We start from the raw sequence: 27175 nt of genomic DNA, 5'->3' as shown, positions 1-27175 counted from the left end.
TTTGGGTTATTGGCATAAAGTTTTAATTTTATCAAAAAAGTGTGTGTATTTTATCATGTAAGATGTCAAAGTAATTCTCTGAACCGAAGACCTAAATTTTTGTAAGAGTGAAGAGGGTCCCTGGCTTAGCCAAAATAGCACTTAGTACATGAATCCAAATGTCCCATCTCTGAAAACAACACCCATTGCTTTTTGTTAGGGGTAGGTTGTAATTTGGGGGTAGATAGCTTCCCATATTGAATGCCTTCAGTCAGATCTAAATTTCTGCCCGTGGGATGCTCAAAACCTAAATTGTGTACTTTAGACCTAATAAGGAGAAGATGTGAAGGTTGCAGACTTGTTTAGTAAGGTAAGTCACTATCTTATAATTAATCTGTTCAGAGATATTGTTATATAAATTTCCTGCAGCAGGTGGGAGTTGAACATCTTTCTGCGCATTCCCCCCCCCCCACCACTCACTCCCACCCGTTCATAGTTTGATTGACCGCTCCAGATACTTAATAAAACATGGCTATGAATACAGCTGCTTGTTTCTATAGGTGAAGCAAGTTAAATATCATGAGTTGGTTTTATTAATGTGTGTTTTTGTTTTAACATAGTGAACTGTTAATTAGATGCTCGAACCTTCTTATTACATTTTAATACAAACCTTGAGATCTGCCCGTGGTGGATACTGGTTGAGATGGCATGGCGGGGATGTGAAGGCAAAGGGAGATGGTGGGGAATTGAGTGGCATGGAGGATATGAGAAGCCATGGGACTCTGTTGTGGTTAACAGACAGCATGGTTGGCCACAGATAGTGTGTGGGTGAGGGATGTGAGTGATAAGGGCTAGAGCACTGAGATGGGTCTTTCCTACATTCCTCGCATGGTGCACAGTCACTGTGCCTCGCAGTTAGTTTTAGGAGCACTGGACACACCACCTAGTAATAACAAGCCCCACCCTCCAACCACCTCACTCACTTCAGGGACAAACATCTGACTGCCCAGGGCACTTTCTTACACGCTGAGTTTGTGGAGCTGGGAATTTTCTCTACTAGGTTCTTCAAATATTGTAATAATTGTATGTTATTGAGTATAATGACAAATATATAAAGAACTGATTTATAATGGCCTTAGAAAATAAATTTGTTTTGATCTTGAAATATTGTTTAAATCTCTAAAAGTTTAGCATCTTACATTTCAGATGTGATGGTAGAGACTTGAGATCTCTTAGAAACATTAATTGTGAAGTCGACATGTATAAACCTCTTCATGGTTCTGCACTATTTCAAAGGGGACAGACACAGGTAACAAATTAAATTAACTTTAATTTTCTCAAGGATAAAATTTCAGATTCAATAATATGTGGATGCCAACTATTCAAGATTTGCTTTAATGTGGCCTACTCTTCCTCAGAATACTTTACATGATGTGACCCGAAATTTGAATTTTTTTGAACACTTTATTTCTACATTTCTACATTGTGTTCCTTTTGAATTTGTGTACAAGTTGCATTTTTTGATGTCAAAGTTATGAATTATTGAGTGTAAACCATATATAGAATTAGATCATACTTGTTGTTCAAGCTGCAATGTTACAAAATAGTCTTACTAACATTTTGCCAATGGTTTGTTGCCTTAATAATTTATCCAAATCCATATCATGGCTAATTAGTGCAAACAATCTAATTTTAAGTAGAAAATTGACTTTTTATTCATGGCATGTTTGAACTATGATGGGTCAGTGAGCTCTTCTAGATTGGTTAAACCACAAAGACTATCAGGCATCCAGGTTAATTCCCCAACTTGTTATGATATCAACGAGGCCACTGGAGAATTAGTCCTATTGAAATTAGCTCCAAATGTTGGGTGAATAGTCAGCCTGAGGTAATACTCTTAATGACTCTTCAACCATTCCTGCTGTTCATATGCATAGACAGATATGCATGGTGGGAAATAATTGTATCAGGATTGACTTTGACTCATTCTCAGATAAAAAGGCTGGACTAAACTGCCAAAGCTTTCACAGGAAGCTACCTTTGGTGAGTTAGCAGAACAAAAGCACGTGTTGAACCCTGTATCCCAATGAGAACTTCAGGATAGGAATGAAGAACGTGAGATGGGAGAAAAGAACAAACTGAATTTTTTTTCTTCCAAGTTCTTATTTGAGGTACTGCAAACATAATCTTGATGACTTACCTTTTCTTTCTAGGTTCTTTGTACAGTAGCCTTTGATTCAATAGAATCAAGTATAAAAACAGATCTTATCACCACTCTTATAAGGTAAGTCTTACAATTGCATCTTTATTTGTTTTGCTTTCCTATTTCTGAAAACAAATTGCATTGCATCTTCATATTTATAAAATATACAGTGATATAATGTTAGCTTCAGAGATTACCAAACACTTTAACCAGGTACGAAATAAAACATTCACTGAAACATTCTTGATGGAGACAGCAGAGCAGGATTGTAATTTTTTACTTTTTTAATCAGTATTTGCAAATAGATTGAGTGAAAGGTAAAACAATGTTGCCTTTTCCTTTGTACATCTTCCTTTGCCACACTCCCACAGTGATTTTAAAAATCTGTTGCTTTAAGTTTAAGCATCAAATTTAGGAAAGGCCTTTCAGACCAGGATTAGTTCACAGACCACCAATATTGAAATGTTGTATCAATTGATTAGTACGTTGTAATGACATTTTAAGTATTTCCTTTGTATTATTTTTGCCATATTTGTTCACTACCCTTTGCTCCCCTCTCTTTCTTATCTTTAGTTTCTGTTATTTCTGAAATGAACCTTTCCTTCACTCTATTGGTTGGAATTCCTATTTATGCCTCCCACTAGCCCTTGTTTGACTGGAGCTTATTCCACTGGTATCATTCATTGCTGAAATAAAGCTCCTCTTTCTCATAGCTGTCTCAGCCGGATATTTACTTTGTTAATGAGGGCAGGCACAAAGGCAGATGGGTATAAACATTTCTACAACAAGTCAATGTGCTGGTTTATCGACTGTATACCAATCCTTAGGCCATTTTCCCAGAATTGGGGTATGGTTATTAAGAGAGACATATAATAAGGTTTATCTTCCTGCAGCTGGCACGTTGACCTCATTAAAGTTGAAGGCCAACTGGAATTTTCTTATGGATTACCAGGTCACTTGAGATTTCAGCAAGACACCAGAAAGACCAGGGCAAGCAAATGTGGATCCTCTTCCTGCCTACCTGTCTTTATACTGGAAGCCCAGCTACTGAGGCTATCTTTCTAAAGTTGAAATTAAAGGAGTAGTGCCTCCACCTTGACTTTCTGCTCCTTTGGTGCTGGAGGGCCTCCCATTGCTTCTCCACCTTCAAGAGTTTATCCATCATTCGTAATTGAACAACAGGTCCACTGTCTGACCAGTAATTAGCCAATTTGTGGAAAATCACGGCAGGAGTTTGTTCCCACGCAATACAGGTTCTCAGTATTATTTGCCTATGATAGTTATGTCCTGAAGCCTATTAGAAAAATTGTGCCCTTTTCAGATCAGGTGATATTTCACTTTGTGCTATGTTATGCTCTGCCCCAAACTAATGTTATAAATTTTATTTATACAGTGGAGTGAAGGAAAAAAATTTTATGCTACACTATGAGGTAAGTAATATTTTTCTGTATCACGACTACAGTGATGGTTTTGATTTGTTTCAATCATAAATTTTGACCTTTCAGATGTGACACACTTAATTTTGTTGAATCAAAATAAAATATTTGTAACATGAGCCATAATTATAGATTTATATTCTGTTCTTTGTTTGCATAATTCTTTCCTACTAATTTCCTATTGATGGCAATTTCGTACTGTAAATATGTTTCTACTTGGAGTTTATGCAAAGTTATGTACACATCATTTTCTCATCAGACCTCTTAGCAAAAGATTTTACATAGAGATGCATCTTCCAAATGATCTTACTGGGTAACAAGGAGACATTTGGTTTTGAAAACCTAATGTCTACTTTAATCAAAACAAAGTGCTGTACACTCTCAATGGGTCAGACAGTGTCTCTCGAGAGAGACAGTTAACGTTTCAGGCCAATGATCTCTCATTTCTGTATTTCCTGATCGAAACTTACTGAATGACTTTGTGGCATCATTCTGGACCCAATCTCTGAAATAAGTGTTTCTTTGAATAAAAATATTTCACAGCTTACAAATCTGTGTTTCAAAATGACATTTTATATGAGCAGCAGTCATTCATTGAAAAATGAACTAGTGAAGTCAGAATTTCAAATATTTGACAGTTATTTGTAGTTTCACAACTTTTTCTTCCTGTCGACCAAAGTTGCCTATCACTTTTCAGTCTTGATTTATTGATAGCACTCAGAGGATTATGTTTCTGCCTCATCCGATAAAATCTAACACACAATTCAGACCTCTCAAGTGTTGAAGAAGCATCTTTCAAATAGGATGTTAAATTGAGATCCTATTTTCATTCTTGGACTAATGTCAGGGATTGTATGGCATTATTCAAAGAATTATCCTCAATCTATATACCGAATCAAAATCACCAACATGATCTCTGTCACTTAACTGATTATTGTTTATGAATTCCAACCACCAAATTCACTGTCAGAATCTCTACCTTCCCACGTTCGTCTCTATCCAATGACATCTGTACTGATCCAAGCGAGTCTGTGGTGTCAAAGTCCAAGGCAACTGGGGTCCTTAAGTGAATAATTAATGACTGCTGTAAAGTCTCATCCAAACGCAACTGATACTTACTCAGTGTGAGCGGAGGATCAGTCACATAAAAAACTGGAAAAGTAAACTGCCTTATTGTTGTTTGTGAGCTTTCAGAGGTCTTCCTCATTTAAAGCACTTGGTTGCCTTAGCATAGGTTCCAACATCAGGAAGTTGGGGACAGTGACTTGCTGAAAACCACCCTGCTGCTGACCACCTTGACCACAACCAAACTTTCCTGTCATCCATTTATTGATCCTTGAGTGGAGTGCTAGCAGCAGTCACCACCATCTCTTTGATGGTATAACCATAAAAAGTAGCCAGCCTCAGACTGTCACACTTGGCAAGCTTGACTGGAGCTCCTGATCCTTGCCAATTTGACACTTACATGGACAGGACTTCCTGTAAAGAGACAATGAGGATTATCATCCATTCTCTAACTGGCAATGAGACATTTGCCACCTCCACTAAATAAGTTCAGGAGCAAGGAAGATTTCCTGATGTTTATGTTTGATATATTTGTTTTGAACACAACTCTGTTTTACAATAAAAAGAAAAAAAGTCAAACTTTTTTTTTTGTCTTGTCTTGTTTTGTCTAATGGCGTCATATTTGTTATTTCAGTTCCCGCCATATGCAACAAATGAAATCGGGAAAATAGTTGGTCAAAATAGGAGGGAACTAGGCCATGGTGAGGAGGACACGAATTAAGTTTAATTTACAGAAGTTCTACTTAAACTTCATGCCATTTATCAAAATGTTTATTTCTGTCTATTAAAATTATATCAATTTAGGTGCTCTTGCAGAAAAAGCATTGAAACCTGTGGTTCCTAAAGAATTTCCATTTACAATAAGAGTAACTGCAGAAGTATTAGAATCTAATGGTAAGTTATTAAATGGATTGACTATAAATTCAAACAACAGCATATCTGTTTACTTTAAATCTTTTTATTTAATTAACCTACACTTAAACATACAAGTTTGTGGGGTGAATTTGTACTTGCAGAATTACATTTGACCATGCTCAAAAATTGCATGAATCCATGTAAGATTCTGTAAATCCGTTTTTTTAGTTTAGAATCAGTCTGACCATTGTGATACAGTCTCACACAGGGCACCTCACACCTTCAGTGCATTAATCTGGGCTGACATGACTCCAATTGTTAAAGTTCACTTGAGAATGTAACTTTAAAAGTTTTGTGATTTACATATGAAAGAACTGAAACCAACATGGTCATTCTAACAGATGAGAGATTTAACAAATAATCCAGGTCTTTTTCAACATAGAATTTCAGTTACATCACACTGTAAACTTTTGCTATAAATTCTGTGTCTTACGGTCTTATACTCCACAACCACCTGATGAAGGAGCGGCACTCTGAAAGCTAGTGCTTCCAAATAAATCCATTGGACTATAACCAGGTGTTGTGTGACTTTTAACTTTGTACGCCCCAGTCCAACACCATCTCAAAATCAGAAGAAAATAAACTTTCTTCATGTTTTAGTAGGAAACTCAAATTTAGTTCATTATAAACTGAAACCCATTTCTAAAAACAAATGGAAAAACTGATATACAAGTAAGCTGTAATCCAGATTTAGAGTGTTGCTAAGAATCCAAAAACAAACATACGTGATGCTAAAGACAACACAAATCTGCAGAGATTTTGTTTTTAAAAAAGCAAAAGGGAAAGCACCACTGTTGAGTCTGAAGCATTTGATGATTACTCACAATCTGGGGAGTTTGCTGTCAATGAAGTTTAATTCCTGACATAAATAGACCATTGGAAGAGCTTCACTTGAGTTTAAAGTCAAGTTGGATCTGTGTTTTTGGCAAGTGGTCATAATTCAGCTTTTCAGGGTTTGTATTGACATTTGAACTTTATCAGATTTCCAAGAACTTTTGCTGAGAGAAGGAGAGCAAGCAACTTTAATCTTGTGAACATTCCTTCCTTACTGACCATTTAGGTCTGCGAATTTAAGTCCAGAAAACGTTGCCTGGCAACCGTCAGCACAGAAGTTCCCTAAGTCTTTTCCAAAACCAAGTTTTCCACCATTAGAGTCTTGTGTCTCTAAAAGCTTGTCTGTCTTTTTCTCAGAAGTATTTTGCTTTTCTGTATACAATAAGTCGACTACAACATTTTTAAAAATTATTGACATTTATCTTTCTTGAAATTATGTAATTAAAGCCCCTTTCTGCCTAGAAAGTGTCCAAGCTGTTTCTTATTTCCTGTTTTTCTCAGTCTGTGAATATAAATAAGAGTGTCAGTTAGCTCATTTGATTGGACAGCTGGTTTGTGATGCAAAATGATATAACCGTGTGGGTTCAATTTCCACACCAGCAAGGTTACCATGAGGGAGTCTCTTCCTCAGTCTTGACCCTTGCCTGAGGTATGATGACCCTCCAATTAAACCATCACCAGTCAGCTGTTTTGGATAGGATCAGTTTTGTGGATCGGTTGGACTATGACAAATTAACCTTTTAAATATCGATATGTACTTTTAAAAATTGTTACATAAGTGCTGACAGTTCTGTTGTAAGATTATTCACGTGCAATGTTGATGCCTTCTGTCTCGACTAACACTCCAGAGAGAATGTTTCAAGCATTTTTTGTATTAATTTCAGGTTTTCAATATACATAGTACATTATCCTTTTAGGGTTTGTGGTGTTTGTAGTTGAAATTGGGAGTCCAATGTTCTGGTCTCATAGCAATTTATCACTGTCTATTCATTTTTAACTTACAGGTTCATCTTCTATGGCATCTGTTTGTGCAGGAAGTATGGCTTTGATGGATGCAGGTAAGTTCTTATCTTGTGTCCTTTCACCAGTATCTTTTTAATTCAAAAAGTTTTACAGTAGTAAATATATGTAAGAAAGCATTGGAAAAGTTTTCAGTAAATGCAACTAGATTATACAAAAGACTAGAGATTTAAAGCATTTGTTTTCCACTATAGTAGAGTTTACATTTTATTTGTGGTGTTTTATATATCCATCAGGTGTTCCAATCTCTGCTCCTGTGGCCGGTGTAGCTGTTGGCCTCATTACAAAGAAAAATCCAGAAAAGCCTGCTGAAATCGAAGATTACCGTCTCCTGACTGATATTTTGGTGTGTTTTTGACCAAGAACTGTTGCCACATTGACTTGGATTTTTGAATGTGCTTAGATACAAGTAATTCTGTTTACTCTTGCAGGGTATTGAGGATTATAATGGAGATATGGACTTTAAGATGGCAGGCACAAGCAAAGGAATAACAGCTTTACAGGTAAATGAAACAATTGTTCCATTATTCATTAAATAGATTGCTCCATGTAGAAGAATTTTTTAACCTATCTGCTCTATCAATGCTCCGAATTTTGAAAATGTCTAATTTTTATTTTAGTTTCTCTACTTCAAAGCAAATCATTTAAATTTCTCAGATCTCAGGTCTTGGTTTCTTATTGTTGACATAATGTTTGTTAATCTACATTGTATGCTTTCTATAGCTCCAATGTCATTTCTGTAAGATACTCAAAACTGAACAGTGATTTAGCTGTGATCAAAACATTTTCTATTTTATTGAAATACATGTAATGCTGGAGAAGCTGAGCAAGTCTGGCCATATCTAAAATAAATCGTCTTTGAAGTCAAGCCATTGGACTTTAAACATTTAACTTTTGTTTTTCTTTATACAGATGTTGCCGGGCCTACTAAGTTTCTCCAACATTTTATATTTTTATTTCACAGAACCAGCATTCATTGTATTTTGATTTTACTTGTATTCCAAGTTCTTGGGTTCACTGTTTCTAATATAAATTTAAAACGTTTTTTTCTTTATAGCAACTTAACTATACTATGCATTCTGTATGTATTAATGCCTTCCCACTCTGCATCTATTACAATGAAGGGTTTACTGTCCTGGGAGTACAATTGGCAATCTCTTGTAAGGTTGTTTACCAGATTTTAGAGGAGGTTGAGAGCAGGGAATCCCTCGTCCAAAAATATTTATTACTTAATCAGTGGACCCAGCATCAGAAAGAGTGATTTGCTGAGAGACATCATATTTTTCTTCCCTCCATCATACCTCTCCAAACGTCACCATACTCAGGATCCAGCAATAATACCAGTCCTCAGAGGGGCATTGTACCTGCAGAAGTACGGTCTTCCCACGCATTCAATGGCTTATTAGTTAAGTGCATTTCTTAAGTGGATTGTCTGCCCCAGGTCCTTGCTCCCAGAGAAACTCCACCACGGTCTATTAAAGTGGCACTTAATTCAGTGGACCTTCCCTAAAGAATGTGACACTGGCGTCTCATAGGCTCTCCAATAAATGTTACCCCAATCTTTCAACACTTTTCAGCATATTTTCACTGCATGCTCTCTCAAAATGTCTTTTCTCCCAGCGTACATTCCATCAAATGTTTGCAAATTAAGTTAAGCACAGGAAAGAATTAGCAATTTTTGCAGTTTTCACAAATTACCCCGAAGCTACCATAGCCAATGTAGTCATGATTTGGAGTTCAATAATTTCAGTTGCATCACACTGTAAATCTTTGCTATAAATTCTGTGCCTTACAATTGTGTACTCCACAACCACCTGGTGAAGGAGCGGTGCTCCAAAACCTTGTGCTTCCAATTAAACCTGTTGGACTATAACCTGGTGTTGTATGATTTTTTTTTTAACTTTGGATAGCCATTGTTGTAATGTGGGGAAAAACAGCAGCTAATGTGCTAAAAATGTAGTCCCACAAACAACAATGAGCTTCAAAGTTTGTGAGAAGACTTGTAGCTCGGGTGCTCGTTGTGGTTCTGTTCACCGAGCTGGGAATTTGTGTTGCAGACATTTCGTCCCCTGTCTAGGTGACATCCTCAGTGCTTGGGAGCCTCTTGTGAAGCACTTCTTTGATGTTTCCTCCGACATTTATAGCGGCTTGTTGTTCAGGACTTGGTCTGTGTGTGTGTGTGGCTTTCCTGTATACCTTTTGTGGTGAATTCCCTGTTCGGTGTTCTCTGTATGAGTGTGGCATTGATGATCCAGTGTGTGTCTTCTATTTGTGCTTTTAATTATTACAAAGGTGTCATCTATATATCTGACCCAGAGTTTGGGTTGAATTTGCAGTAAGACTGTTTGTTCTAATCTTTGCATTACAGCTTCTGCTATGAGTCCAGAGATGGGTGAGCCCGTGGGTGTGCCGTTGATTTGTTTATATATTTGGTTGTGAAGTGTGTTGTGAGGCACAGGTCCAGTAGTTTGAGTATGCAGGCTTTGTTGTTAGGTTCCCCGTATTGTTGTCTTTTCTGTACATCCAGCAGGTTGGCTATTGTTTCTCTGGCTAGAGTTTTGTCGATAGAGGTGAACATCGTTGCATCGAATGAGACCATAGTTTCTTCCTTGTCTATATGTATATTTCTGATGTCCAAGAATTCCTGTGTTGACTGTATAGAGTGTCTGGATCTGCTGATCAGGTGCTTCAGTTTCTGTTGTAGTTCTTTAGCAAGTTTGTATGATGTCCCTGGTAGCGATACGATGGGTCTGAGTGGGGTATCTGGTTTGTGCACTTTAGGTAGTCCATAGAATCTGGGGGTGGTGTTGCTTTCAGGTTTCATTCTCTGTAGGTCAAACCTGGTTATCTGTCCGTTTTTTTTTGCAGGTTCCTCAGTATGTTGTTTATCCTATTGGTGAGCTGTGGGGTGGGGTCAAACTCTCTCTTTTTTGGTAGGTGTTGGTATCTGCAAGTAGTTGTTGCACTTTCTGGATGTACTCTGCTTTGTCCAGGATGACCGTCATTCTGCCTTTGCTGGTAGTATGATTATGTTCTTATTTCTTAGTGTTTTTAGTGCTTCCCTCTCCTTGGTATTGAGGTTGTGTTTGTCTTTTCCTTGTTATCAGGGGTACGATACTTTGTCTCACTATTTGTTGTGTCTCTTCTGTCAGTCCATTGTTTCTGAGTGTGCATTCTAGTGCTGCTTGGAAGTCTGCTATCTTGGCATCCCTGTGGTTATAGTTGAGTCCCTTGGCCAGTATTGTTCCTTCCATGTCTGTGGGAGACGTTTCTAACCCAGGTATGTGTTGTGGTGTCCTCTCTGTTGTTGTGTGTTAGTTTGGCAATTTTTTCTTTTAGTGCCGTTTTTTTTCTGGTGTGTGGTCCTGTTCTGTCCTATGGTAACAGCCTGTTCTATGGCCTGGGTCCATTCTTGATTGGTGGGTTTTGAAATTAACGACTTTTGGCGCGCAATTTCTTGTCTGTATTTGTGTAGTCTGTGTGCATCTGTAATCATTACCTGGGTCATCCTGAATCTGTTCTGTCTGGCTGTGTCTCTGGCTTGTGGTTTGCTGACTGGTGGTCTGTATCTGACACATGGTGGAAGGCTTCGATTCTTTCTGCATTCATGCAGGAACTGGAGTTGTTCGTATGTGGCGCTTGGGCGGTTGGCACAGGATTCCCATTTCCTGACTTGTCTTAGCGTCTCTCGCCCGTAGGTCTTCTAAGTCAGTGAGAAGATTTGTAGCTCGGGTGCTCGTTGTGGTTCTGTTTGCCGAGCTGGGAATTTGTGTTGCAGACATTTTGTCCCCTGTCTAGGTGACATCCTCAGTGCTTGGGAGCGTCCTGTGAAGCGCTTCTGTGATGTTTCCTCCAGTATTTATAAGAGACAAACCACTATAAATGCCGGAGGAAACATCACAGAAGCGCTTCACAGGAGGCTCCCAAGTACTGAGGATGTCACCGAGACAGGAGACGAAACGTCTGCAACACAAATTCCCAGCTCGGCAAACAGAACCACAACAACAATGAGCTTTAACACCAGGGATTCGTATGTAGTGATTTATGATTCAGGGATAAATATTAATTATGTGACTGAAAAAAACACCCTTGTTGCTTTTCAAAGAATGACGTGCAATATTTTATGTGCCTTTGAGATATCAGTATACTATCTTGTCCAGCAGCAAAACACTTCCTCAGATCTGAATTGAAATATCATCCTAGAACTCATGTACAGGCTTCTGGCTCCAAGATGACAACTCTGTTGCTGAACCAAAGCTGTCATTTATCTATCTGCATCCTCATGAAGTCTTTTACTGTCTTATTAATATATTTCATGATTAGATTCCCTACAGCATGGAAACAGGCCCTCCAGCCCAACCTATCCACACCGACCCTCAAAGGAGTAACCCACCCAGATCTATCTCCCTCTGACTAATGCACTTAACATTATGGGCAATTTAGCATGGCCAATTCACCTGACCTGCACATCTTTGGACTGTGGGAGGAAACCGGAGCACCCGGAGGAAACCCACGCAGACACTGGGAGAATGTGCAAACTCCACACAGACAGTCGCCCAAGGCTGGAATTGAACCTGGGACCCTGGTGCTGTGAGGCGGCAGTGCTAACCACCGTGCTGCCCATCTATTTCCATCTTTTGCTACGTTTCCCTTATACAATACACTGAATTTTGTAACAAGCGTATGGTGACATTTTATCAATATTACTGAAAGTTCAGATAGAATGAATTGAAGGACATTTATGAAACCAATATTTGTTTTAACCCTTATAGAAATAGCTCAGTAGTACATTATGTTGCTGTCTTTACTTGTATAAAGAAAATAATTTCGTAACTTTCTGATGTCTGTACTTTTGTGTATTTAATTTTATTACTTGCATTTCATTTGTTTTTGCCCTCAATTATGTTATGTGCAAAATATTATGCTCAAAAAATTGCACATAGAATTTGCATGTGCTGGATTGAGTTGCTGAGTTTCATGTTTCCAGGAAACCAGTTTTAGAATTTAAATTGAGTGAATTTATAAACTTAATCCTAGTCTTGCACATTATCACTTCTTCTGTCATACCCTGTGAGAAATATGTAATTTATTGTAGGTTTTCATTGTTTCCGCGGTAATTGTACAGATGGAATGAATTGTTCTCAAATATATATTTCAACTTAATCATGTTCTGTTTGCAGTAATGTTGTTTCTTCCTTGAGTAAAGCAAAGAAAATGTAAAATTAAATATACTGATTAAAATCGGTTACATTGCACTGATGTACATAATTTTTTTTTTCTTAGGCAGACATTAAAATAGCAGGGCTGCCATTGAAAATTATAATGGAAGCTATCCAGCAAGCTTCAGGTAAATCTGAATCCATCTTGCATTACAATTCTGGTTTTAGTTGTCATTTGAATTGGTATAATACTGTTGTATTTTTTTAAACTAGCTGCCAAGAAGGAGATTTTGACCATAATGAATAAGGCAATTCCTAAACCCAGAGAAAAAAGGAAAGAAAATGGACCCGTTCTAGGTATGTTTATAACTCTCTCTTTCAGTACAGAATTACCTTTTGCTGCTTTATTATCTGTAAGTATATTTGGAAACTGTGCTAGAATTCTTTGCAGTATAATTTTAAAAGATTACTACTTCACCTACAAAATTATATTTAACTATAATATTTTTTAATAATCCTTTTTGATGGTCAAAGTATGCTTCTACGAAGAATGCTTTATTATTCTTAAACTTTTTGAACAGAAGTCTAAAACACGTAGTCACCGATATCTAAAATGCATGTTTTTTTTTCACTTTTATCATGTCTCACTGAGAATTCACCTGATTTTCAGATCCAGATTGATAGAAAGCATAAGCCAGGTTTCTGTACACAATAAGATTACTATTTATCACGTGCTAATAGAGTCATAGAGATATACAGCATGGAAACAGACCCTTTGATCCAATTTGTCCATGCCGACCAGATATCCCAACCCAATCTAGTGTCACCTGCCAGCACCTGGCCCATATCCCTCCAAATCCTTCCTATTCATGTACCCATCCAAATGCCTTTTAAATGCTGTAATTGTACTAGCCTCCACCACTTTCTCTGGCAGCTCATTCCATACACTTACCACCTCTGCATGAAAAGAGTTGCCCCGTAGGCCTTTCAAGTTTCACAACATGTTTCTGATAGGAAGGAGACTAGAATTGCACGCAATATTCCAACAGTGGCCTAACCAATGTCCTGTACAGCCGCAACTTGACCTCCTAACTTCTATACTCAATACTCTGCCCAATAAAGGAAAGCATACCAAACACCACCTTCACTATCCTATCTACCTGCAACTCCACTTTCAAGGAGCTATGAACCTGCACTCCAAGGTTTCTTTGTTCAGCAACACTCCCAAGGATCTTACCATTAAGTGTATAAGTCCTGCTAAGATTTGCTTTCCCAAAATGCAGCACCTCACGTTTATCTAAATTAAACTCCGTCTGCCACTTCTCAGCCCATTGGCCCATCTGATCAAGATCCCATTGTAATTTGAGGTAACCTTCTTCACTGTCCACTACACCACTAATTTTGGTGTCATCTGCAAACTTTCTAAACTATTAGCATATAACACCACAACTCTAATCCCGTAATAAACACCCCCTCTCTGTCTCAACGATACACACATACAGTCAGATAAACATATGGAAAGAGGAAATTTGAGATGTAGTTCACAGGTTACTGAGACGATCCTTACGATTCTTGTGCTCATCAGAGTGCTGCTTTTCAGTTGTCTTTCTTCAGCTGCTTCTACTCGTTTACAAGAGACAGAACATGGTTCGTTAACTTATAAAAGGTTTCTGTCTTACCAGTCAAAAGTCATTGTTTACAACAAACTGTAGAAGGAAAGAGGAACTGGATTATCAAATAAATTTTGACTGAAGAAAACAGAGAGCTGCGGTGCTGGTGGAGATCAAAACACATTTTCTATATTTTGATCCCAGTTCCAAGCTGTTCAGGTAGTTTAGGCCGAAGGCTTTTGCCATCAGTAATTACTTATTAGTGAATAGATCAATTTCTTGTTGCTACCCAAATGCATCTGTACACAGGACCCCTCTGCTCTAATTCATCTGCAACCACTTCAGTTACTTCATGTTCAAACACTTGTTTGCATGAGTGCCAGGTTACTTGGTTTTCCAAAATGCAGCAATCATTTAAAACGTTGGTTTTAAAGCTGTTCTTTCCTATTTCCATCTGTAATTTTAAAAAGCGCAAAAAGGCACGGTCAGATGTTAGTTACACATCAATTACTTCAGTTTCTGAATATATTGAAGCATATACAATTCCAATGTTGTGTTATACACTAATAAGTTTATTTCTAATTCTTTTGATATTTTTAGTTATCTAATTTCTCCAGAGAGGTTTAAACCTGATGGAGCATGTCAATGTGAACATTACCATGGTTCTGTATGGCATATGCATCTGCTTTGTGCAAAGAGCAGTACTGCTCTCCGCAATAATGGGCAGCTTCAATATAGTCTACACCTTCAATCACCTGCATCACAGGCAGATAGCTGAATACAAGAAATAGGAACAGGATTCATGAGCGCCATCATTCAGTACAATCATGACTAATCTTGAGCTTCAACTCCAATTTCCCACCTACACTTTAATCTCCTTAATTCCCTGAAAGACTAAGAATTGATCCCTCCCAGTTTAGATTTAGATTTGGTGAAGGCAGTGAATTTAATAATAAAGAGCACTGTGAAATGTTAACTTTCTGAATTCCTTTTAGAAGTGCACCCAAGTGTCTCTGAACATCAATACTTGTAGGTTTTATACCTTTTAACAAAGGCTCAAATGGAGAAAGATGGTCAGAATGCAGCTATATCATTTCTTTGCTAGTAGACTTGGTGAAGGCAGTCATTATCTAAAAATAGATAACTTGTTTCCTTCCAAAATTGTTTTGTTGATTTTATTTTCAATCCAAGAAACATCTACTTGTTTTCATCTGATTTTTGCCTGTTATTTATTGGATTCAATTCAGGAAATGAATTTATGTATATTTTTCAGAAACTGTGGTGGTGCCAGTGTCTAAAAGAGCTAGATTTGTTGGTCCAGGTGGTTACAACCTAAGGAAACTTCAGGCTGAAACTGGTAAAAATCATTTACATCATTTGCGCAATGTTCCAAAGCATTTACATACTAATGGTATGACTCCAGTAACACCAAACTTAGAAGAAGCATTTAGAAGGGTGGTAGAGAAGTCATAGAGTCATAGAAATGTATAGCACGGAAACAGACCCTTCGGTCCAACCAGATATCCCAACCCAATCTAGTCCCACCTGCCAGCACCCGACCCATATCCCTCCAAACCTTTCCTATTGACTTGAGAATAAGGGGAGCTTTAGAGATTTTTTAAACAGTTAGAAAAAGCCTAGGCACTTGGTGGACTTGTATAAGTAGCTGGGGCTAGTGGATATATTGAGGCGCCTCCACCCGAATGGGAGGGACATTACCTTCTACTCGAACCCACACAAATGCCACACTAGAATCAATTTTTGTTCCGTCGGTTTGCTTGGATTGGATGTTAGCCTGTAGACTCGGGAATATAACTATTTCGGACCATGCGACCGTATATTTGGATGTTAAGAACAAAGGTAGTGGAGTAGGCCTGCGGCAATAGCACCTGGATCCATTTCTGTTGAAGCACGACAACCTTGTACAGTGTATCACAAGGGAGTTCAGGGTTTTTTTTGGGATGTCAATCGGTATACAGCCAGTAATCAGTCAGTGCTCTGGGAGACCACCAAAGCATTCTTAAGGGGTGTGACTATTTCATACTCTGCAACGAGAAGGAGATGGGGGGGGGAGCAGCAGTGGATGCTTGAGGCCCGGTTGAAGGCAGGCGAATTGGCATGTTACACCAGACCATGGTTAAATTGCAGCAAGTCACGGCTCTCCGGGCTGCTGTTAACTCAGTGCTCACACAATTGGCAAAGAGTGGCAAAGCAAAAAGACTGAATATGGGGATAAACCAGATAGATACTTGGCTTACTTAGCTAGAAAGAAGAGTGCCCCGCAGTTCATTGCCATCCCTCTCCCTGACAACACAATGTTACTCGTGAACTGAGGAAGATCAATGCCAGATTTCAGGAGTTCTATACAGAGTTCTATCAGTTGGAGGGAATGAGAATGGAAATGCAGTAATGGAATCTGTTTTGAAAATTTGGACATCCGTAGTATAAATGCAGATCAAGCCTCCTTTTTCAATGTACCTCAAGCAGTACAGGAGGTACAGGAGGCGGTAAGGCAGCTTCAGAGTGGTAAGGCACCTGGTCCAGATGTATTCAAGTGAATTTTACAAGGAGTTTGTACACATGTTAGTTCAACTGCTGCTAGGGATGTATAATCATTCATATAGCCAGGACTGTCTTCCACCCTCTTAGCGCGGTTAATACCTCCCTCATCCTTATAAAAAGGAAAGACCCCGAAGATTGCACATCGTATAGGCCCATCTCATTGCTGAATGTGGATTTTAAAACTTTGACAAAGGTATTGGCTTTGAGACTGGAGAATGTGCTGCCCACTATTGTAAAAGAGGACCAGACTGGTTTTATCAAGGGCCGCAGCTCCCCTAATAATATCAGGCAGGTATTGAATATGGTGTATATCAACAGAGGGCGATTCCAGGTTTGGTGGTCTCCCTAGGTGCTGAGAAGGCTTTTGATGAGGAGGAATGGTCGTTTCTCTTTGCTGTTTTAGATTGTTTTGGTCTTGGAGGTGCCTTCGCTAGGTGGGTGGCAGAGTTATATAAAAACCCGAAGGCAGCGGTTATTACAAATGGGGTTAAGTCAAGTAATTGGAGAGGGGCAGCTGACAGGGATGTTCCTTGCTGTCGCTATTGTTCACCTTGGTGCTTGAACCACTGGCGGAGGCTATTCAAAAAGACCTGAAATAAGGGCACTGCAGGTGGGAGCTGGGGAACACAAAATCTCTCTCTCTCTCTCTCTCTCTCTCTCTCTATCTATGCAGATAGAGTCATAGAGATGTACGGCATGGAAACAGACCCTTCGGTCCATGCCGACCACATATTCCCAACCCAATCTAGTCACACCTGCCAGCACCCAGCCCATATCCCTCCAAATCCTTCCTATTCATATATCCTTTTAAATGCTGTAATTGTACCAGCCTCCACCACTTCCTCTGGCAGCTCATTCCATACACATACCACCCTCTGCGTGAGAAAGTTGCCCCGTATGTCTCTTTCTATATCTTTCCCCTCTCACCCTAAACCTATGCCCTCTAGTTCTGGACTCCCTGACCCCAGGGAAAAGACTTTGCCTATTTACCCTATCCATGCCCCTCATAATTTTGTAAACCTCTATACGGTCACCCCTCAGCCTCTAGGTGCTAGGGAAAACAGCCCTGTTCAGCCTCTCCCTATAGCTCAAATCCTCCAACCCTGGCAACATCTTTGTAAATCTTTTTCTGAACCCTTTCAAGTTTCACAACATCTTTCTGATAGGAAGGAGACCAGAATTGCACACAATATTCCAACAGTGGCCGAAACAATGTCCTATATAGACGCAACATGACCTCTCAACACCTGTACTCAATATTCTGACGAATAAAGGAAAGCATACCAAACGCAACCTTCACCATCCTATCTAACTGCAACTCTACTTACAAGGAGCTATGAATTTGCACTCCAAGGTCTCTTTGTCCAGCAACATTCCCTAGGACCTTACCATTAAGTGCATAAATCCTGCTTAGATTTGCTTTCCCAAAATGCAGCACCTTGAATTTATCTGAATTAAACTCCATCTGCCACTTCTCAGCCCATTGGCCCATCTGGTCAAGACCCTGTTATATTCTGAGGTAACCCTCTTCGCTGTCCACTACACCTCCAATTTTGATATCCTCTGCAAACTTACTAACTGTAACTGTTATGCTCACATCCAAATCATTTATGCAAATGAAAAAAGTAGAGGACCCAGCACCGATCCTTGTGGCACTCCACTTGTCGCAGGCCTCCAGTCTGAAAAACAACCCTCTACCACCCTCTGTCTTCTACCTTTTTGAGCCAGTTCTGTATCCAAATGGCTAGTTCTCCCTGTATTCCATGAGATGTAACCTTGCTAATCAGTCTCCCATGGGGAACTTTGTCAAACGCCTTACTGAAGTCCACATAGATCACATCTACCACTCTGCCCTCATCAATCCTCTTTGTTACTTCCTCAAAAATCTCAATCAAGTTTGTGAGACATGATTTCCCACACACAAAGCCATGTTGACTATCCCTAATCAGTCCTTGCCTTTTCCAAATACATGTACATCCTGTCCCTCAGGATTCCCTCCACCAACTTGCCCACCACTGACGTCAGGCTCACTGGTCTATAGTTCCCTGGCTTGTACTTACCACCCTTCTTAAACAGTGGCAACATGTTAGCCAACTTCCAGTCTTCCGGCACCTCACCTGTGACTATCGATGATACAAATATCTCAGCAAGAGGCCCAGCAATCACTTCTCTAGCTTCCCCACAGAGTTCTAGGGTACACTTGATTAGGTCCTGGGGATTTATCCGCCTTTACTCATTTCAAGACATCCAGCACTTCCTCCTCTGTAATCTGGACATTTTCAAAATGTCACCATCTATTTCCCTACAGTCTATATCTTCTGTATCCTTTTCCACAGTAAATACTGATGCAAAGTACTCATTTAGTATCTCCCCCATTTTCTGCGGTTCCACACAAAGGCCGCCTTGCTGATCTTTGAGGGGCCCTATTCTCTCCCTAGTTACCCTTTTGTCCTTAATGTATTTGTAAAAACTCTTTGGATTCTCCTTAATTCTATTTGCCAAAGCTATCTCATGTCCCCTTTTTGCCCTCCTGATTTCTCTCCTAAGTATACTCCTACTTCCTTTATACTCTTCTAAGGATTCACTCAATCTATCCTGTCTATACCTTACATATGCTTCCTTTTTTTTTCTTAACCAAACCCTCAATTTCTTTAGTCATCCAGCATTCCCTATACCTACCAGCCTTTCCTTTCACCCTAACAGGAATATACTTTCTCTGGACTCTCATTACCTCATTTCTGAAGGCTTCCCATTTTCAGGCCATCACTTTACCTGTGAACATCTGCCCCCAATCAGCTTTTGAAAATTCTTGCCTAATACCGTCAAAATTGGCCTTTCTCGAATTTAGAACTTCAGCTTTTCGATCTGGTGTATCCTTTTTCATCATTATGTTAAATCTAATACAATTTTGGTCGCTGGCCCCAAAGTGCCCACCCAAACACCTCAGTCACCTGCCCTGCCTTATTTCCCAAGAGTAAGTCAAGTTTTGCACCTTCCCTAGTAGGTACGTCCTCATGCTGATTCAGAAAATTGTTTTGTACACACTTAAGAAATTCCTCTCCATCTAAATCCTTAACACTATGGCAGTCCCAGTCTATGTTTGGAAAGTTAAAATCCCCTACCATAACCACCCTATTATTCTTACAGATAGCTGAGATCTCCTTACAAGTTTGTTTCTCTGATTTCACTCCGACTATTAGGGGGTCTATAATACAAACCCAATAGGGTGATCATCCCTTTCTTATCTCTGTTTCACCCAAATAACTTCCCTGGATGTATTTCTGGGAATATCCTCCCTCAGCACAGCTGTAATGCTATCCCTTTGCAAAAATGCCACTCCCCCTCCTCTCTTGCCTCGCTTTCTATCCTTCCTGTAGCATTTGTATCCTGGAACATTAAGCTGCCAGCCCTGCCCATCCCTGAGCCATGTTTGTCATTGCTATGATATCCCAGTCCCAAGTTCCTAACCATGCCCTGAGTTCATCTGCCTTCCCTGTTAGGCCCCTTGCATTGAAATAAATGCACTTTAATTTATTAGTCCTATCTTGTCCCTGCCTGAACTGACTGTTTTGAGTCGCTTCTGTTCTCAACTGTACCAGTCTCAGATTGATCTCTTTCCTCAATATCTCCCTGGTTCCCACCCCAGCACCTTACTAGTTTAAATCTTCCCTAGCAGCTCTAGTAAATTTCCCTTTCCCTGCCAGTATATTAGTCCCCTACCAATTTAGGTACAATCTGTCCTTCTTGTACAGGTCAACTCTACCCAAAAGAGATTCCAATGATCCAAAAATGTGAATCCTTCCCCCATGCACCAGCTCCTCGGCCAAGCATTCATCTGCTCTATCATCCTATTTCTACCCTCACTAGCTCGAAGCACCGGGAGTAATCCTGATATTACTACACTCAAGGACCTCCTTTTTAAATTTCTGCCTAACTCTGTAATCTCCCTTCAGAATCTCAACCTTTGTTTTCTTCCTATGTCATTGGTTCCAATGTGGACAATGACGTCTAGCTGGCCCCTCTTCCCCCGTGAGAACATTCTGCACCCTCTGAGACATCCTAGATCCTGGCACCAGGGAAGCAACACACTATTCTGATTTTTCGCTGCTGACCACAGAAACTTCTGTCTGTCCCTTGGAATAGAGAATCCCCTAACACAATTGATCTCTTGGAACCCGATGTACCTCTCATTGCATTAGAGTCAATCTCCATATCAGAAACTTGACTGTTTGTGCTATGATCCCCTGAGAACCCATCACCCCCTACATTTTCCAAAACAGTATACCTATTTGAAATTGGTATATCCACAAAAGACTCCTGCACTAGGCGCTTACCTCTTTCTTTTCCTGGAGTTAACCCATCTATGTGACTGTGTATCTGAGACTCCCCCCACTTCCTATAACTGCCATTCATCACATACTGTTGCTGTTGCACGTTCCTCATTGCTTCTCACTGTCTCTCCAATCGATCCATTCAATCTGATAAGATTCATAGCCAATAGCATTTATGGCAGATATAATCTGCAGTAACCCTTAAACTCTCTTTAAACTCCCACATCTGACAAGAAGTACATATCACTCTATTAAATGCCATTTTTGCTCTTTCACAATCTACAGACCTAGAAAATAACACCGTCTTATTCCTCTACAACCACTGCCCCAGGTTAAATTAATAGTTATGGCTTATATTTTAAGTTTTTAATCAAGAGACATCTCTCCAAAAAAAAATCAAGAACGAACCCACTCTACTCACTACTGTAGATTATCTGTAGGCCACATTTAAAACAACAATTAACTTATCCGATTCTGTGCTGTGAACTTCGCCCACCAGTCCTCCAAAATCAGTTGTGAATTTGACTGTGTTAATTTTCCTACATGCACTCTGGTGTCCAGCAATACGTGAATTCAAACAGCAAAGGCAGTAACTGTGCAGGTTATCCTTCTGTTTCCAGCTAACCTGGAAAAGTCCATACCCCGGTAAATATAAAACATTAAATTATTTGGTAGCTTTCTGGGATAGAGGATACATTTCACAAAATCGGAAGTGATGCCTGTGGGAGTGTTGGTGGAGGTACCGAAATTGCAGGGTGGAATGGAATTCCCTTTCAATGATCACAGGTTTTCTCTATCTCGGACTATGCCTTACTCCTTGCTTCCAGCAGCTGTATGGACCTAATTATGTACAGCTGTTTGATGGGTAAAGCAGGACTTGCAGCGATGGGAGGGACTACCTATATCACGGCTTGGCTATATAGCCTTGATTAAGATGAATATTCTCCCTTGCTTGTTATATCCTATGAGGATGCTCCCATTATTATTACTCCGAGGTGCTGCGGAGGTTTGCGGAATGGCTTGGATTGTTTATTTGGTGCCATAGGCACCCCTTGATTAAATTTACCAAGTTGCAGCTTCGGCAGATATATGGGTGGGGTGGATCTCCCAGATCTGAAGAAATATCACATAGGCGCTCTGTTGTCATATGTAGGCGATTGGGTCTACAATGACCCGAAGTAGATACGATTAGATGTAGAGGCCCAGCAGGTGAAGTGTCCCCTCATAAACTTGATTTTCGTGGATAAGTTAGATCAGTAATTAAGTACTGTGAAAGTCCGATTATTATAAATACAGTAAAAGCATGGAGGATAATATGGCAGGGTGAGGGCAATTTGCTCAAGACTGTGCCTTTTACCCTGTTAGGGGGAGCTCCAGGATTCAAGCCGGGGTCAATGAACTCTGGCTTTAGAACATGGGAAGGTAAAGATATCTCCTGTCTGGGAGATCTGTTTGAGGGAGAGGACTTGATCTTAAAAATGTGTTGCTGGAAAAGCACAGCAGGTCAGGCAGCATCCAAGGAGAAGGAGAATCGACGTTTCGGGCATAAGCCCTTCTTCAAGAATCCTGAAGAAGGGCTTATGCCCGAAACGTCGATTCTCCTTCTCCTTTGATGCTGCCTGACCTGCTGCGCTTTTCCAGCAACACATTTTTAAGCTCTGATCTCCAGCATCTGCAGTCCTCACTTTCTCCGGAGAGGACTTGATGTCTTTTAGCCAATTGGGTCAGAAGTACGAAATCCCTAATAAGGTCCTTTTTCTGATATTTCCAAGTTAGGGATTATACACAGAAGAAAACCAGCCCGACAAATCAGGTTTAGAACGTAGACTGCTCCGATCTGGGGGCGCTCTGTCTGTTAGTACCATATATCATCTGCAAAGAGGGCATGCCTGGGTGTATATGGAGAGATTCCGTGAGATTTGGAGTCAGGAGTTGGGGGAAGAAATCTCATCAGAAACGTGGGAGGACATATGGGGGAATGTAAAGAAGATTTCAATAGGCAATAGGGCACAAGCAATGCAATTGAAGATCCTCCATAGGGCTTATATGGCACCTGAGTGACTAGCAAAGTTTAAGAAAAGACCTTCCCTGAAATGCCCCAAATGTAAAAACAGTGTTGGCACCCTTACGCATTCTCTTTGGTCTCGTCACAAGACCCATGTGGTTGGGAGGGGGGGGGGGGGGGAACCATAGGGAATGAACCGGAGGGGGTTTTGAAGGGGGGGAAATCCAGTGTCCCTCCTCTTAGGACTACCGAATCTTCCCTCTTTTTGGATGAGCACGGGAGGAGATTATTCAACATTCTGATGCACTGTGCGAGGAAAGACATCTTAATGAATTGGATATTAGAAAAGCCGCCAGGTCTTGTAGGGTGGCACAGACATGCGATGGAGCACATCCCTCAGGACTACCTGATAAGTATGGTGCACCACGGAACAGAGAAATTTTATAAGACGTGGCGGCCCTCTTTAAATTATATAGAAATGGATTTGTCAGCGGTATTGATGAGCCTTTGTGTAGTCACGAGGGCCATGTTTGGCAGTCCAGGGACCTCGATTGGGGGGGGGTAGTAAATACAGATATAATCACTTGCTCCCGTGGGTAGGAGCCTTGATGGTAGTGCAGCGAGTGGAGTAATGTAATATAGTACAATGTAGTGTAACTTAATTTTGGTGGATTGTAACTAAATTAAATGTTATCTTATTTAATTTGAGCTAGTGCTCATTTGGACTAAGTTGAGTAAAATAAGAGTCAACTACAATTTGGAGAATAGTAGGCATTTTATTGTTAACATTCTAGTAATACAACATAATAGTGTGACATCATTCTTACTTTTCTGTACTTCTGTACTTTTAAAACTTTTTCTTTCTTTCTGTTTGTGTTTTTTGTTAACAAAAAGGAAAAATATTGTCAATAAATATATACATTAAAAAATTTTAATATGTTAGAAATTCTGACCAATCTTAACAATCCTTCTCAAATGTAAGGGTAATGCCTAAAATCTGAAGGATTGGAGATACTTTTGGGAGAGGAATAAATCTAGCAACTACATGTGCCATTCAGCCGAATGTCATTGATGAGGAAATGTTTAAAGACCATAATCTTCGAAAATTTAACTGGCGTTTTGAAAATTTGTATTCCTAATTGAACATCAGCATTGCTAACTAACTTGGTAGAATCCTTTTGGCATATAGAAAAATGTTAATGTTTATTGACCTTAAATTACTTAATGTGCTCAATAGCAATGTTCAAATCTACAGAATTAGCGACAGTGTAGATGCAAATTTCCTGTGGAGCAAAATATAGAGAGTAGCAAATAGTGATTTTAACAGACTGGCAGGCAATACCTCCCAGGGATTAGTAATCGGACCACTGATATTTCTAATGTATATTGATATCCTAGACTGCAGTATACAGATAATATGAAGTTATGTATACAAGGAGGTTGGAAAATTTGAAAGGCTGTCAACATTCTTGGCTGTTTTGATCAAAGAATAAAGTACAAAAGCAAGAAGGCTTTGTTAAACCTTTATAAAACACATGAGGCCTCAACTCTATCATTTTGTTCAAGTATGACCACCACATTTTAGGAAGAATGTCAAAACTTTGGCGAACGTAGAGGACAAGTTTAATAGAAAGGTACAATGGATCGGGGTTTAACAGACCCATGTACATACATTGAATTAGGCAACAATGGATTTTGATACGTTCAAGAATTTTATTAAATCTTAAGCACAACCACCAGTTTCCTGCATTTTCTCTCGAGAAACTTTCACTGTCCAAAACCTCTGGTGCAGTAGCCCCTCCATAAAGGAGACGTCACACCCTGTTGACAGGGCCACAAGTATGAAAGACAGCAATCCCAACCAAGCCTGATCCAGCAGATGGGTTTCTTTTTTTCTTTTTTTTTAATCAAAGGGCAGATCTCCTGTTTTATTTTTTTTTAAATTTTTGTTTTTTTTTTAAAACCCCCACACTACGGCCTAACTGCGAAAGTGTTTATTTTTTCCCCAGCACCCATGGTGTGTGTGTGTGCAGGTGTGAAACACAGTGAGAGACACAAGGTGTACGAATCTTTATTCAATTTCTACCACCAGGAAGATAGGAAAACACCCGGGTGGTCAGTGACAAGCAGAGCCCTTCACGTCAAAGGGCAGTGCTGTGTGATCAAAACAGTGAAGGGGAGGGTAGGGATTAAATCAAAATAGAGTTGGAGGGAGAAATAATGCACTCCACTCCCTGCGGCACCCACCTCTCCCTGAACAACTCCAGGGTGTTGGTGGACACCGCGTGCTCCTTCTCCAAGGACACCCAGGCCCAAGATGGGTTTCTCATGTATCTTGGTGGATCTGTTAGCATTGATGTCAATTAACTGTTTACTGTTGAGGCTTCTCTATCATCCCCCAATCTGACTTGATAACATCCACCTTTCTCAGTGGGGCTGCTTAGCCTCCAGGAGTGGTCCTGCAGCATCAAAAACCCACCTCCCGTTCTTAGTAGGTCACAATACTCAGTGGCAAATGATTTGGAAATGCCTCTCTAAGGTTGCTAAGCTGTTCTCACTGTCATGTCATGCAGTCTTGAGATGCCCTATTTGTCCCTACATCAGGCCCTTGGGAAAGTGTAGTTCACTGTGTCCTGCTGCATGAGGGTCAGTAGCCAGATTACCTAGATTTAAGGTGACTGCAAAAAGAGTCAAAAGTGGTAAGACTAAAATACCTATTTTACACAGCTAGTTGTTATGATCTGGAATGCTTTACCTGAAAGGGTAGTGGAAGCAGATTTAGTAATAACATCCAAAATAAACTTGAATAAGGGCTTGAAGGGAATATATCTGCAAAGCTGTGGGGAAATAGGCCAGAGGAGAAGAGTTAACTGAGTGACGTTCAAAAAACTAACAACAGAGCATTGGCCAAATGACATTCTCCTTTACAGTACCATTCGACAATGGACTGTGTAATAGAGATGAAAAGAGTAAAACCATAAGACATAGGAGCAGAAATTAGGCCATTTGGCCAATTGAGTCTGCTCCTCCATTCAATCATGGCTGACAGATTTTTCAACCTCATTTTCCCACTTTCTCCCCACTATCTTTGTTCCCCGTGGCAATCAAGAACTTATCAATGTCTGTTTTAAATAAATTCAATGCCACAGAAGGCTGTGAAGGCTAGTCAATGAATTTCACAGATTCACTCACTCTATGGCTAAAAATGTTTCTCCTTATCTCCATTCTAAAAGGTCTTTCCTTTTATGCTAAGGTTGTGCCTCGGGTCCTCAACTCTCCTGCCAATGGAAACATCTTCCCAATATCCACCCTGTCCAGGCCATTCAGTATTCTGAAAGTTTCAATCTGATATTTCCCCCCCCCCCCCCCCCCCGCCTTCTAAACTCTTATCAAGTATAGTCCCAGAGTCCTCATATGATGAACCTTTCATTCCTGGGATCATTCTTGTGAATCTCTCTGCACCTGCTCTAGGCGAATACATTTTTCCTGAGGTATGGGGCCCAAAATTACTCTCCATATTTAGTGAATTTAGTCATTTGCAAGGTTTTGATTTGAATTGCAGGTTCTAACCCAGCAGCTTTTTTTAGAACACTTGTTCAATCTAGATCTTACAAAGTAATGGCAGGCCCCTTAGAAGTATTGATTTACAGAGAGATCTTGGGATGCAAGTACATAGCTCCCTGAAAGTGGCAACCAAGTGGATAAGATGGTAAAGAAGGCTTACAGCATGCTTGCCTTCATTGGTCGAGCCATTTAAGTATAAAAGTTGGTAAGTTATGTTGCAGCTCTATAAAACACTAGTTTAGCTGTAAATGGAGCATCATATACAGTCCTGATCGCCACGCTATAGAAGGATGTGGAGGCTTTGGAGAGAATGTAGAAGAGGTTTACCACAATGTTGCCTGGATTGGAGTGTATTAGCTATAAAGAGAGGTGGACAAACTTGAATTGTTTGCACGCGAACATTGGAGGCTGAGGGACAACTTGAAAGAAGCATATAAAATGATGAGAGGCATGGATAGTCAGTCTTTTTCCCAGGGTTGACATGTCGACTAT

The 27175-nt window shown here is 39.9% G+C and overlaps 1 protein-coding gene across 2 annotated transcripts in view; it reads left to right on the top strand.

Annotated features, from left to right (window-relative positions):
- The window catches only part of pnpt1 (polyribonucleotide nucleotidyltransferase 1, mitochondrial), a 79132-nt gene that overhangs the window by 38451 nt on the left and 13506 nt on the right, over positions 1-27175 (top strand). For both annotated transcript variants that reach the window (XM_072580963.1, XM_072580964.1), the window contains 11 exons: positions 1186-1288; positions 2193-2263; positions 3576-3612; positions 5318-5384; positions 5488-5577; positions 7437-7490; positions 7689-7798; positions 7884-7955; positions 12736-12799; positions 12885-12968; positions 15495-15578. In XM_072580963.1, coding sequence (XP_072437064.1) covers positions 1186-1288; positions 2193-2263; positions 3576-3612; positions 5318-5384; positions 5488-5577; positions 7437-7490; positions 7689-7798; positions 7884-7955; positions 12736-12799; positions 12885-12968; positions 15495-15578 — 836 coding nt within the window. The remainder of the gene's footprint in view (positions 1-1185; positions 1289-2192; positions 2264-3575; positions 3613-5317; positions 5385-5487; positions 5578-7436; positions 7491-7688; positions 7799-7883; positions 7956-12735; positions 12800-12884; positions 12969-15494; positions 15579-27175) is intronic.

The sequence above is a fragment of the Chiloscyllium punctatum genome, chromosome 11, assembly GCF_047496795.1.
Source record: "Chiloscyllium punctatum isolate Juve2018m chromosome 11, sChiPun1.3, whole genome shotgun sequence".
Taxonomy (NCBI): domain Eukaryota; kingdom Metazoa; phylum Chordata; class Chondrichthyes; order Orectolobiformes; family Hemiscylliidae; genus Chiloscyllium; species Chiloscyllium punctatum.
The sequence above is the reverse complement of the archived record's forward strand: the minus strand, read 5'-3'. Positions and strand labels throughout refer to the sequence as shown.